This window comes from Oncorhynchus clarkii, chromosome 18, assembly GCF_045791955.1.
Source record: "Oncorhynchus clarkii lewisi isolate Uvic-CL-2024 chromosome 18, UVic_Ocla_1.0, whole genome shotgun sequence".
Lineage (NCBI taxonomy): Eukaryota > Metazoa > Chordata > Actinopteri > Salmoniformes > Salmonidae > Oncorhynchus > Oncorhynchus clarkii.
In genome coordinates, this window is record NC_092164.1 from 14,338,719 (window position 1) to 14,352,690 (window position 13,972).

The 13,972-nt window shown below is 48.7% G+C and overlaps 2 protein-coding genes across 5 annotated transcripts; both read left to right on the forward strand.

Annotated features, from left to right (window-relative positions):
- The first annotated feature begins 1,583 nt into the window (after positions 1 to 1,583).
- Positions 1,584 to 6,346, forward strand: LOC139372458 (gap junction beta-2 protein-like). The gene is made up of 3 exons (XM_071112181.1): positions 1,584 to 1,652; positions 4,871 to 5,393; positions 5,862 to 6,346. The coding sequence occupies exons 2-3, from the start codon at positions 4,909 to 4,911 to the stop codon at positions 6,223 to 6,225; spliced, it is 849 nt and encodes a 282-aa protein (XP_070968282.1). The 5' UTR covers positions 1,584 to 1,652; positions 4,871 to 4,908; the 3' UTR covers positions 6,226 to 6,346.
- Positions 6,347 to 7,202: 856 nt separating this feature from the next.
- Positions 7,203 to 12,099, forward strand: LOC139373037 (gap junction alpha-3 protein-like). 4 transcript variants are annotated; one of them, XM_071113047.1, is made up of 4 exons: positions 7,203 to 7,412; positions 8,814 to 8,876; positions 10,102 to 10,189; positions 10,306 to 12,099. In XM_071113047.1, exons 3-4 carry the CDS (start codon positions 10,121 to 10,123, stop codon positions 11,653 to 11,655), a joined length of 1,419 nt encoding a protein of 472 aa, XP_070969148.1. In that variant the 5' UTR covers positions 7,203 to 7,412; positions 8,814 to 8,876; positions 10,102 to 10,120; the 3' UTR covers positions 11,656 to 12,099. The 4 variants fall into 4 exon arrangements, with proteins under 4 accessions (XP_070969148.1, XP_070969151.1, XP_070969149.1 ...); XM_071113048.1 differs by lacking the exon at positions 7,203 to 7,412 and adding an exon at positions 8,633 to 8,689; XM_071113050.1 differs by lacking the exon at positions 8,814 to 8,876.
- Positions 12,100 to 13,972: the final 1,873 nt, after the last annotated feature.

Consider the following 13,972-nt stretch of genomic DNA (forward strand, 5'->3'; position numbering starts at 1 on the left):
AGGGTTTGTGACCAGTGCCCACCCTTCAGCTCCTCTGCTCTGTCCACACCCAATCTACCATTGGGCATCCGCCCCCAATCCCCAAGAAATAGGAGACAACCGTGTGTGTGTGTGTGTGTGTGTGTGTGTGTGTGTGTGTGTGTGTGTGTGTGTGTGTGTGTGTGTGTGTGTGTGTGTGTGTGTGTGTGTGTGTGTGTGTGTCCTCACTGTGCCCTGCTGTTACCCTGGTGGGGCAGGATGGGGGTGATTAGGGAAACCCAATCTGGTGGGAGCAGTTTGGTAGTGAGGGATGAAGGGAGGGAAGAACAGAGAGATGAATAGAAAGGAAAGTGTTTCACTTCGTCCACTGAGCCACTCAGACAGAAGGGGAGTGTTTGGGATGGAATACTGTACACTGCTACAATGCAGTTCAACCAAGGTGCATGAACAAACTGGATCTTGCAAGCACCTGGATGGGGGTGGGATGGGGTAGGCTAGTTGAGAACAAATTCTAATTTACAACTGCGACATGGCCAAGATAAAGCATAGCAGTGTGAACAGACAACAACACAGAGTTACACATGGAGTAAACAATAAACAAGTCAATAATACAGTAGAACAAAGAGTCTATATACATTGTGTGCAAAAGGCATGAGGAGGTAGGCAATAAATAGGTCATAGGAGTGAATAATTACAATTTAGCAGATTAACACTGGAGTGATAAATGATCAGATGGTCATGTGCAGGTAGAGATACTGGTGTGCAAAAGAGCAGAAAAGTAAATAAATTAAAAACAGTATGGGGATGAGGTAGGTAAATTGGGTGGGCTATTTACCGATGGACTATGTACAGCTGCAGCGATCGGTTAGCTGCTCAAATAGCAGATGTTTAAAGTTGGTGAGGGAGATAAAAGTCTCCAACTTCAGCGATTTTTGCAATTCGTTCCAGTCACAGGCAGCAGAGAACTGGAAGGAAAGGCGGCCAAATGTTGGCTTTAGGGATGATCAGTGAGATACACCTGCTGGAGCGCGTGCTAAGGGTGGGTGTTGCCATCGTGACCAGTGAACTGAGATGTGTTTTGTGGAGTGTTTAAGTCTATTTTAGCAAAAAATTCAGAGTGTGTTAAACATTCCCTGAGGTCAACATTTTGACCACATTTGAGTGTAAAGACATCAAGACCTGGTTTGTGCATCCACACACCCAAAAAAAGTATAATCACCCAATGTGGGATTCGCTGTTTGGTTAGAACCACAAGAAAGCAAAACAAAACCTCTTTTGATAAACTGACTGAATGAACTCCTCCTCAGTCAGTATATATATACACACACACACACACACACATAAATATATTTGAGTGAAGCAGAGAAGGATGCAGATCAGCACAACATCTATGGCTTGTGTGTTTCTTATACATAGGAACATCCGCTCAAGACTCACTCAAACTGCACTTGTTGTCGCTCCAGATTTCAGCTCTGCACCGAAACTGACGTCACGTAGGTGAATCCACAAGTTCAGGTGCGTCTCTGAGAGCGCTCAGAGCACATCAGTTCTAGTCAGCGTCTCACCCTAGACGGCCTCTCCCTGGAGCTCTGTTGGATCTGACTATGGCAGAGTGAACCAAGCAGCCGAAAGTGGGGGTACATGGAGCCTCCCTGACACTCAGGAGAGAAAAGGTGAGGAAGACAGGCTGATGTGTTGTTCTGTTCTCTGTCAGCTGACTTCTCTTTCTCTGTTTATTTAATTAGATGAAACATTTCAAAAACTTTGGAGACGTGTTATGTAAAGTGTATTTTTGTTATCACATGATGAAAGTATTGTGGGGTTGAAAATAATAATTTCATGCACAATGTCTTGAATTGACCTATCATAATAATAATAGATGTATTTTATATAGGGGTTTTCAGTACACATTGAATCTCAATCACTTTAAAAACACCTTATGAAGTGAATAAAAAAACAACACTTCAACTTCTTGATATTTTATTACTATAGCATGTAAACCGCATTGATGTGAATATTGTGTGTCTTCGAGAGGTGAATGTAACGTGCAGTTATAAAAACTTAGTACGGCTATACAGCTCAGCTGTACAGTCTTAGGGGGAACCTAAAAGGGTTCTTCGACTGTCCCCATAGGAGAAACGGGTTTGACCTGGAACCAAAAAGGGTTCTACCTGGAACCAAAAACTGTTCTCTTATGGGGAAAGACAAAGAACCCCTTTTTTCTAAGAGTGAAGTACATTAGAAATGTTCTAGCCAAGCAGCTGTATTCAGTTCTCTTTCTCTGTCTCTCTCTCCTCCTCCTCTCATCTCTATACTTCCTCCTCTCATCTCATTCTTATTCTCCTCCCTCCCTCTCTATTTATTTTTTTAACCTCAACTTTCACCCCCCTTCTCCTCTCCTCTCTCCCTAGAGTAGAGAGATTGTTCCTGGGCAGCAGAGGAACGATGAGCTTGGGGACCCTGTACCTAATGTTTTTTATTATTTTTATTTTACCCCTTTTTCTCCCCAATTTCGTGCTATCCAATTGTTAGTAATTACTATCTTGTCTCATTGCTACAACTCCCGTACGGGCTAGGGAGAGACGATGGTCGAAAGCCATGCGTCCTCCGAAACACAACTCAACCAAGCCGCACTGCTTCTTAACACAGCGCGCATCCAACCCGGAAGCCAGCCGCACCAATGTGTCGGAGGAAACACCGTGCACCTGGCGACCTGGTTAGCGTGCACTGCGCCCGACAAGGACATCCCTAAATCAAATCAAATCAAATTTATTTATATAGCCCTTCGTACATCAGCTGATATCTCAAAGTGCTGTACAGAAACCCAGCCTAAAACCCCAAACAGCAAGCAATGCAGGTGTAGAAGCACGGTGGCTAGGAAAAACTCCCTAGAAAGGCCAAAACCTAGGAAGAAACCTAGAGAGGAACCAGGCTATGTGGGGTGGCCAGTCCTCTTCTGGCTGTGCCGGGTGGAGATTATAACAAAACATGGTCAAGATGTTCAAATGTTCATAAATGACCAGCATGGTCGAATTATAATAAGGCAGAATAGTTGAAACTGGAGCAGCAGCACAGTCAGGTGGACTGGGGACAGCAAGGAGTCATCATGTCAGGTATTCCTGGGGCATGGTCCTATGGCTCAGGTCAGTTGAAACTGGAGCAGCAGCACAGCCAGGTGGACTGGGGACAGCAAGGAGTCATCATGTCAGGTAGTCCTGGGGCATGGTCCTAGGGCTCAGGTCCTCCGAGAGAGAGAAAGAGAGAAGGAGAGAATTAGAGAACGCACACTTAGATTCACACAGGACACCGAATAGGACAGGAGAAGTACTCCAGATATAACAAACTGACCCTAGCCCCCCGACACATAAACTACTGCAGCATAAATACTGGAGGCTGAGACAGGAGGGGTCAGGAGACACTGTGGCCCCATCCGAGGACACCCCCGGACAGGGCCAAACAGGAAGGATATAACCCCACCCACTTTGCCAAAGCACAGCCCCCACAACACTAGAGGGATATCTTCAACCACCAACTTACCATCCTGAGACAAGGCTGAGTATAGCCCACAAAGACCTCCGCCACGGCACAACCCAAGGGGGGGGGGGGGGGGGGTGCCAACCCAGACAGGATGACCACATCAGTGACTCAACCCACTCAGGTGACGCACCCCCTCCAGGGACGGCATGAGAGAGCCCCAGTAAAGCCAGTGACTACCGGCCAAGCCCTCCCTAACCCGGACAACGCTAGGCCTGGGCTCGAACCCAGAGTCTCTGGTGGCACAGCTAGCACTGTGATGCAGTGCCCTAGACCACTGCGCCCGACAAGGACATCCCTACCGGCCAAGCCCTCCCTAACCCGGACAACGCTAGGCCTGGGCTCGAACCCAGAGTCTCTGGTGGCACAGCTAGCACTGTGATGCAGTGCCCTAGACCACTGCGCCCGACAAGGACATCCCTACCGGCCAAGCCCTCCCTAACCCGGACAACGCTAGGCCTGGGCTCGAACCCAGAGTCTCTGGTGGCACAGCTGGCACTGTGATGCAGTGCCCTAGACCACTGCGCCCGACAAGGACATCCCTACCGGCCAAGCCCTCCCTAACCCGGACAACGCTAGGCCTGGGCTCGAACCCAGAGTCTCTGGTGGCACAGCTGGCACTGTGATGCAGTGCCCTAGACCACTGCGCCCGACAAGGACATCCCTACCGGCCAAGCCCTCCCTAACCCGGACAACGCTAGGCCTGGGCTCGAACCCAGAGTCTCTGGTGGCACAGCTGGCACTGTGATGCAGTGCCCTAGACCACTGCGCCCGACAAGGACATCCCTACCGGCCAAGCCCTCCCTAACCCGGACAACGCTAGGCCTGGGCTCGAACCCAGAGTCTCTGGTGGCACAGCTGGCACTGTGATGCAGTGCCCTAGACCACTGCGCCCGACAAGGACATCCCTACCGACCAAGCCCTCCCTAACCCGGACAACGCTAGGCCTGGGCTCGAACCCAGAGTCTCTGGTGGCACAGCTGGCACTGTGATGCAGTGCCCTAGACCACTGCGCCCGACAAGGACATCCCTACCGGCCAAGCCCTCCCTAACCCGGACAACGCTAGGCCTGGGCTCGAACCCAGAGTCTCTGGTGGCACAGCTAGCACTGTGATGCAGTGCCCTAGACCACTGCGTCCGACAAGGACATCCCTACCGGCCAAGCCCTCCCTAACCCGGACAACGCTAGGCCTGGGCTCGAACCCAGAGTCTCTGGTGGCACAGCTAGCACTGTGATGCAGTGCCCTAGACCACTGCGCACCTAATGTTTTCTTATTTCCTCCTTCCTCTCTCTTCCCTCCAACTCTCCCTACTTAGATCCAGCTCTCACCCCCTCTCTCCTCTGGTCTCTCCCCAGGGTAGAGGTGTGTGTTCTGGGCCAGAGGAGCAGGAGAGATGACCTGGGGGACCCTGTATGCCCAGCTGGCTGGTGTGAACCGCCACTCCACCAGCCTGGGGAAGGTGTGGCTGTCTGTCCTCTTCATCTTCCGTGTCACCGTGCTGGTCCTGGCGGCCGAAAGTGTCTGGGGGGACGAACAGAGTGACTTTGTCTGCAACACCCTGCAGCCGGGCTGCGAGAACGTCTGCTACGACCACTTCTTCCCCGTGTCCCACATCAGGCTCTGGTGTCTACAGCTTGTCTTCGTCTCCACGCCCGCTCTCCTCGTCGCCATGTACGTGGCCTACCGTAATCACGGCGACAAACGCCAGGTCCTGCAGCAGGGTTCAGTCGGGGGGCGTTGCCGTAGCGACAAGGCCCAGGCGGCCCAGGAGGCTGAGCTAGAGAGCCTGAGGAGGCGGAGGCTGCCAATCACCGGGCCGCTGTGGTGGACGTACGCCTGTAGTCTGGTCTTCCGCCTGCTGTTCGAGGGAGGCTTCATGTACGTACTGTGTTAGCTCACTGAGCAAAGCCTAACAAGTCTTTATTTCAGGCCGACAAGTTACTTGAGTGTAGCTCAATGAACCACCTCCATTACATACAAACGCTTAAGAATAAGATGTCGATACACTTCCTCAAGATTCATGACATCACCATGTACAAGTGTAGGATCTTAATTTGATCACCCTGTTGCGGGAGAATGTTCCCGCAATGCAGGAAATGTAAATCTTGTAGTGTATTTGAGGTTAAAAAGGCTTCTGAAGTTTGTAATTTCCACTTTGAAATGTCAGACATGATTTTCCCTTTAAGAAAAATATATCAACCCTTACAAAATGTCCATTAATTATAATCCACATAATAATTCACATTTCCTGTTGCTGTAGGACTTTTTACCCGCTGTTGCAAACTGTCTGAAATAAAGATGCTACATCTGTAGTTCTAAGGTTTTATCTTCCCCTTCGTTCTCCAGGTATGCTCTGTACGTCTTGTACGACGGCTTCCAGATGCCCAGGCTGGTCCAGTGTGACCAGTGGCCCTGTCCCAACGTGGTGGACTGCTTTGTCTCCCGCCCCACGGAAAAAACTGTCTTCACCGTTTTCATGGCCGCCTCCTCCTGCGTCTGTATGGCTCTCAACATGGCCGAACTGGCCTACCTGGTCGCCAAGGCTATCGCTCGGTGCCCGTCATCACGGCGCAGAGGGGGGAAACAGAAAGGGAAGGGTGCAAACTGTTCCTCAACCTCTTCCAAAGACAAGACTGCCCAGCAGAACAAGAAGAATGAGAAGTTGTTGTCGTCCTCTTCGTCTGGGTCCACCTGCAGCAAGGCGGTGTGAGGACGGGGGAGCTATAGACATAGCGTACATATGCACACACAGACGTGCAAAACATAAGTAGCCTACAGTACACACACAAACACACTGAATCATAAATATGTGTAAACACTGTGTAGTCCACTCCAGATCTCCTTCCCCGCTTCAGTCATTGGAGTCACTACGCCATCTAGTGGCCAATATTCACACATGGCCACTGACCACTCACAGGCAAAGACAGACAGACAGACAGACAGACAGACAGACAGACAGACAGACAGACAGACAGACAGACAGACAGTATTGCTCCTATGGAATTGTGATGTTGGTAATGAAGAGATAACATTGTAAATACACTGACAATGGCATTCGCAGAACCACAGTAGAGTACTATGAGTCAAGGCTTACGCAATGACCTACAGAGGATGTGTGTGTTTTAAAAACGCTGAAATAAAAACATTAGATATTTGATATACTGTCTGATCATTGAGACACATTTTAGCAAAGCTGCATTTCACAATTTGGGTGATGGTGAGTGGGTAGATGTTTGTAAATCATGTGGTTGTGTTAGTGGGCCTGAGGAAGCACATCCCAGCACTTAATCATGAGATGTGATGTGATGTATTATATACATTCTTTTCAGATAGCATAAATGTCAAATAGAATACTACAAAAAATATACAAAGTGCACAAAGAAGATGTTCAGATAGTACAGATAATATGGGAGAGGAACATCCAGTCCTGTACCATAACTCATCTATATGCATTTATGCCTACTCTCCAACATAGTCAAGGCCATCATTTCCCCCCTGCCCGCGGAGACGCCATGCACAATTTTGGAGTCCTGGTGTGGAATTTCGGAAGAGCAGGGTGGCAGGGTGGGATGGGAGGTGACGGGGGGTTGACGGGTGGGCGACGCCGCCCCCACCCTCCCCCACGCGTGCACTTATGGATGGTCACACAATGTGACAGTAGCAATGGTTGGGCACGGGACGCAGCCGCTGCGCTTTGCGGGACCCAATCTCCAGGTTCCACACGCGCCCTTAGACTAGCATCGCTTTGCTCACCCTCACGCTGTCTCTCTCTCTCTCTTGTTCGCTCTCTTTCTCTCCCGCACGCCTGGCCTCGAACCCCGCGGGAGAAAATAAGAGAACGCAGATCGCGACGCTTCCGGGAAAAAGTTGTTTGCCGGCCGCTGTCAAAGGAGATTGGTAAGCTGTCAGGGATGGGGAGTGAGGGGGAAGAGGAGGGATCTTTCTACCTGGGAAGGTCTGTAGGATTTTCCAACCCTTTCATTTGGATAGCTTCAGTGACCACCGGAGATTGCTTCAAGTGGCCAAGGCTTGGGGAGTCTATCCATGCACCCTGTCCTTATGCTTATTTGGGAACGCCAAGGAGACACTTTTACGCTCACCAATTCCAATGCGAGTGATGTTGACTTGACTTAGCCTGCAATCAATTAGTGCATCAATAGGTATTCTGTTAGTATATCTACTGCCTAAGGTTAATATATTTAAATTACTTGGGTCAGTGTGGTCAAAGAGTTAAATGGTACGGCCGCTGGAACACAATGCCGCTGATCCCCGTCAATAGCCAGTGCCAATGAGCACAATGCGTGTCTGGCAGCTTCTCTATTGTCACAGGTGACAGACGGTATTTCATCAAAACCTCAAAAGGATCAACACATATACTGTGCAGCTCGACACATACTGTTATTATAGAGGGGTATTGCACCACTTTGATACCAGCGCGTTATTGAGTAGGCTAGGCCAGGAATAACGACCATGGAGTCATCTATTGAAATTAACATTGAACTGTAGAAGGCCAGTGATTTGAGTTGAGCTGATATGGGCTACATTCAGCAACAATGCAACACCAATCATAGATTGGGATACTGTGGTAATCATAGTGATCATAGATTTGACAGTGTTTTAACATGGGGAAAATAACTCCTTGTTTTCAAAGTTTGTCCAAACAGGAGTTTGTAACAGGTGGGATCTAATGCAGCTGGGATCTGTTGTTTTGTGGTTGTTGTATCTATGCATTGGTGATATAAAGCCCTCTGTAAATGCATATCAGTCGATCCGGGGCAAATATTTCCCCTCATCAGCAGTTCTGTGTTCTGATGATCCGAGCATTCCTCCCAGGCTGTTATGTACTCATTCAGACTGCCACAGATGGCCAGCCATTGTAACCCGCTTGCCCAGCAACACACAGACAGGCCTATGGATGGATTGTATACATTCCTCAATTAAATCTGCCTTTCAAAACAAAACACATATGTCTATCAATGCTGTGGCATTCATAGGGTTCATGGTTCCATGTAGTCTGTCCAATTAGAAACACCAGTCACCTATTTCAGAGAAATAGACATTTTTGGGGAAGATAATGGAGGTTTTTGACTGATACATTTTTATTGGTGGCCAGTAGGCTTGTAGCCAGTTTAAAAAGATTAGAGTTTTCCACTCATCTCCGAAGTGTCTATATCGTAAGTTGCATGGACAATAGGCATACAAAAGAATGGTTAATTAGGGTATTTGGGTAATGTGAGCATATTTAAATGACATTATAATTGTAATTCATAACTGATATGATTTGTTTTTTGCTTCCAGGTATTGTATTTATTTTGAACCACTAGTTGATGGATTTATCACTGACAATACAACAACATTTTAGTAAGTCCACCGTCTGTCACTACTTTGGGTGCTTTTTGTGTCATTGGATATCTGGTCCTTTTTTCGTCTGCCTTGTTTAAAAGTTGCCGTGGGAACTAGATTCTCAATTGTAGCTGATTTGAAATTGATACAACTGTAAAATGTCAGCACCGGGAAAAACTTTCCTTTGAATTGCTGCTAATGATTCTAGTAGGCCTGTAAGAAGCACAATGGTGGTGCTCAGGATTTTTTATTGGCACGTTTAACCTCAGTCTCCAGTACTGTGATTAGAGAATGTATTAGAGAAGTATGTGGCCGGCCGAGAGTGAAAGTGATCAAGGCAGCTTGTTAGTCCCGTATGACTGACTCGATGGCGTCCATCCTGTGTCTGAGGGTGGTTGTTCGGTGGTCTCCACAGCTGTTCTGGGCTGTGCTGAGTGGGATGCCACATTACAGAACCTCCAAATAGAAATATATTAGAACAGATATGTATCCTTTACGTAGAACAAGGAATCATGCCGCCTCCTAAATGCAACCCTGCTGCCTCCTTCAGTGCCAAACGCATTGGCTTTGACTGAGAAATTGTGTGACTTCACTGAGTGATGTCGGGAGCAGAAAGTGCATAGGATGGATACAATGTGTGTGCATAATATGAAAGTAATCTTTTGTAATATTATGGCTTCAAACCAGAGGTCAACTCCACCAATGTTTGTTTTGGTTTCTGAACCTGTAAATTTTCATTCAAAGTTTTTATTCCCCTCTTCTCTCATGTCCCCTTCTCTAATTTCCCCACCTCCCTTTCCTGTTTTCTTACCCTCTCAGTTGTTACTCACCCATGCCTGTGCTCCCCCTCTCCCTGGCCTATGCTCTCTCATTCTGTGTGTGTTCTCTCCCCACCTCTCTCTTCCCTCTCATCCCCAGTCGGTGCCTACACAGCCCTATTCCCTCTCTGTTGCTCCCACCTATCTCCAGCTTTCCCCCACATCTCTATCTGCACCTCTCTCCAGCTTTCCCCCACATCTCTAGCTGCACCTCTATCCTGCTTCACCCAACCTTTCTCCTGCCTCTCCTCCAACCTCTCTCCTGCCTCTCCTCCAACCTCTCCACTCCTCTCTCCCCCAGCTTCTCCCCCTCTCTCTTTCCCAGCCGTTCCCCACCTCTCTCCCCCAGCCATTCCCCCCTAGCCTCTCCCCACCCAGGCCTCGCCCAGTTGCTACTCATCCCAGGCTGTGCTCTCTCTCCCCAGGCTAGAAATCGTGTGAAGCATGGGGGACTGGAGCTTTCTGGGGCGGCTGCTGGAGAACGCTCAAGAACACTCCACCGTGATTGGCAAGGTGACTGATTGATGGATTGATACATTTATACAGTCATTTGATTGATTGACCCTTTTATTCCTGTGGTATATAGCCCCTTATGCCGTCTTATGTGGCGTTATGTCCCTTGTGTCCAGGTGTGGCTGACAGTCCTCTTCATATTTCGTATCCTGGTCCTGGGGGCGGCTGCGGAGGAAGTGTGGGGAGACGAGCAGTCGGACTTCACCTGCAACACGCAGCAGCCCGGTTGCGAGAACGTGTGCTACGACGAAGCCTTCCCCATCTCGCACATCCGCTTCTGGGTGCTGCAGATTATCTTCGTGTCCACGCCCACCTTGATCTACCTGGGACACGTGCTGCACATTGTCCGCATGGAGGAGAAACACCGGGAGAAGGAGGAGGAGCAGCGGAAGGCCAGCCGGCACCAGGAGGAGAGAGACCCTCTGTACAGGAACGGAGGAGGAGGAGGGAAAAAGGAGAAGCCCCCAATCAGAGACGAGCACGGTAAAATCCGCATCCGGGGGGCTCTCCTGCGCACATACGTGTTCAACATCATCTTCAAGACGCTGTTCGAAGTGGGCTTCATCCTGGGTCAGTACTTCCTGTATGGCTTCCAGCTCAGCCCCCTGTATAAGTGTGGTCGCTGGCCCTGCCCCAACACGGTTGACTGCTTCATCTCACGCCCCACAGAGAAGACCATCTTCATCATCTTCATGCTGGTGGTAGCCTGCGTCTCCCTGCTACTCAACCTGCTGGAGATATACCACCTGGGATGGAAGAAGGTGAAGCAGGGGGTCAGCAACGAGTTTGCGCCTGACCGAATGGCGCTCCCCCTGGCCAGAGACGAGGCGGTGGAGTCCAACATGATCCAGGAGGGGATCGCCCACCGGACCCTCAACTGCCTGCCCACGTACGGTGGCGTGAACGTGGTGTACCTGCCCAACGAGCATGCAAACGCCACGGCCGCTTTATCCGAGCAGCAGGTAGCGGCGGCAGAACTCAAGATGGACCCTTTCCATGAAGACTTCCTGCTGGAGGCTCCTCCCACGTCCTTCTACAACAGTGAGGGCAGTGGCCAGCAGCAGTCCATGGAGCAGAACTGGGCCAACATGGCCATGGAGCTGCAGACTCTGGACCCTGCCAAGTCCTCCTCGTACCCTCCTCCTCCCTCCTCCCCTTCTCCGCCACCCTCCTCCTCCTCCCACACCTCCTCTGACCAGGAGCAGTCAACCCCTCCACCGGACACTGCCCCTCCTATCCCCGACTCCCGCTCCTCCACCCTCCCGCTGGGGGAATCGAGAAGGAGTGAGGAGCACCAGCAGCAGGAAGAAGAGGCGGCGCTGCCGCTGACGCACGTTGATGATGTCACGGTGACCCGGGTGGAGATGCACGAGCCGCCCGTTTTCATAGCGGCGGATGCGCGCAGGCTGAGCAGGGCCAGCAAAACCAGCAGTGTCCGAGCCCGGCCCGACGACCTTGCCGTGTAACACATACACACACACACACTCTCACACACCTTCACACAATCACATACAAACACATGCAGACCCCTATCCACCACCGCACCCCAACGCCTCTGGGTTCTATACATTATATATCTTTGAGGCTCAGGTGTCAAATGTTGTGTGAAATACAGAGGCGATGTGGGAGGGGGGGGGGGGGCTCTGGAGTTGAGATGCTCCTGACATTACTCTCTACAAAAGTTGCGTTATCTGGAGATGCATTCGGTGAGGTGAGGCATAGCTTAGTGCCCCAACGTTATGAGGTGCCAACACGTGTGTGGAGAGGGAACACACACATTCACTGTTTGCAGCTCAGATGCCATGAAAGGATTAGAGATATTGGACTAACTAGTTTGGGACATTAGCAACATTTCGGATGAATATAATTCTGCTGTTTTCTTTAGTCTTTGATGGTAGACATCAGAAGAGGGTTTGTGCTTTCGTTCATTTCTTTCTCTCCCCCCTTTTCTTTTTTCTTTCCTTTTTCTTTCCCTTTAAGATGAAGCCGATGTGTCCTATTGTCTCTTCCTGGTGTCTGTCTGTCTGCCTCGTAGCTAGCCGTCTGTCTGTTCCATGCTCACCCTTCCTATTAAGCTGAATGAAGAGAGGGACGCTCTGACAGTATGGTGGAGTGGAGAAAGACAGGGATGAGGTACCTGGGTGGCACTTTATTCAAAATGACTTGCTATTTACTTACAAATGACATGTTAATCACACACGACTAGGCACATTTTGGTACCAGGTAGTTAACAATGAAGTACCCTCTGATAATATGTAATGTACCAGTAAATACCAGGTTAATACCAGTGCATAAGGTAACGTCCTACCGGTTACTGTCGTGTGTAGCCATACTAGTGTGAAGCTTCAACCTATGTTACCACCGCGATCCCAACCTGAGGCTTGGTCTTTAGGATTCACAGGCTTTGTGTGTGTGTGTGTGTGTGTTTCTGTCTGTCTGTGTGTGTGTGTGTGTGTGTGTGTGTGTGTGTGTGTGTGTGTGTGTGTGTGTGTGTGTGTGTGTGTGTGTGTGTGTGTGTGTGTGTGTGTGTGTGTGTGTGTGTGTGTGTGTGTGTGCGTGCGTGCGTGCGTGCGTGCGCAATAGATATATTATAGAGTCTTGTTTCAATGTCTACAACAACATTTAGGCAGTTACATCAGGGTAAATAATATATATATGTAAATATATTACATAGTACATACAGGGTATATCATACATATAGAATTATGACTTATAAAGAACCCATACTGACGCTTGTGTTTGCAGTGTGTTAAAGAAGTGTGTGTCCTCATCGTAAAGAAATTCAGCAGATTTAAGACTGTAGGCCCCCACTGGTAGTCAGTATGGGAAGTTTCAGTATAGTGCTTAGAGAGAGTAGGCAATAGAATTGCTAGAAGATAGATAGATACGGAGTATTATTTAAAGCAATGACATTTCATTCTTTGTTACTGAGTCATAATAGCAAAATCAATAGGAATGTGCATTTGCGTATCATTTTCTTAAACTCCTGCCAGTTTTTTAAATCAGAAAATGGCTCTTAACATGCAGTTGTATTTCTTTTAAGCTTCCTGTTTTTTTTTCTCTCCAGATTAATTAATTATTGTCATCTAACATTCAGGAAAAAATCATAGCTATCGAACAATGTTTTGGACAAATCTCTTTTGCATTTTGTACCTCTTTATGTTTTGAACAACGGTATATTCTGTTACTGTGAAACTACAACTCACTACTCCCTCAAGCACTTGACCTTTGACCTTGTTATGATGAAATCATATGTTATCATTCCACCACCACCTGGGGTTATTACCATAAAGCAACAAGAAGCAGGGGGCACTTCAATTTTGCCACTTAAAGTAAGAACAGAAAGTTGTGATTCTTACAGTACATTTCAACAATGTAGATAGGCTGTTTGTTCCCATTTCTCTCTCTATCTCCCCCTCCTTACCCTCACACTCGTCCTTCCTTCCTTCCTTTCTTTTCTCTCTTTCTTTTATTCTCTCTCTCACACACACACACACACACACACACACACACACACACACACACACACACACACACACACACACACACACACCACACACACACACACACACACACACACACACACACACACACACACACACACACACACACAAACTCTACATTGGGGTATATCTTGGAGTAGAGGGTTCAGACCGAGACTGTGAATGGGCTGTTGCTATGCTCTGTTGTATGATGTGTTAAAATGCTTAGAGAATCAGGTCTGCTGCTTGTTGCGTTGCCACACACACAGAATCCAAGTGCCTCACAAATCGTTTACATACC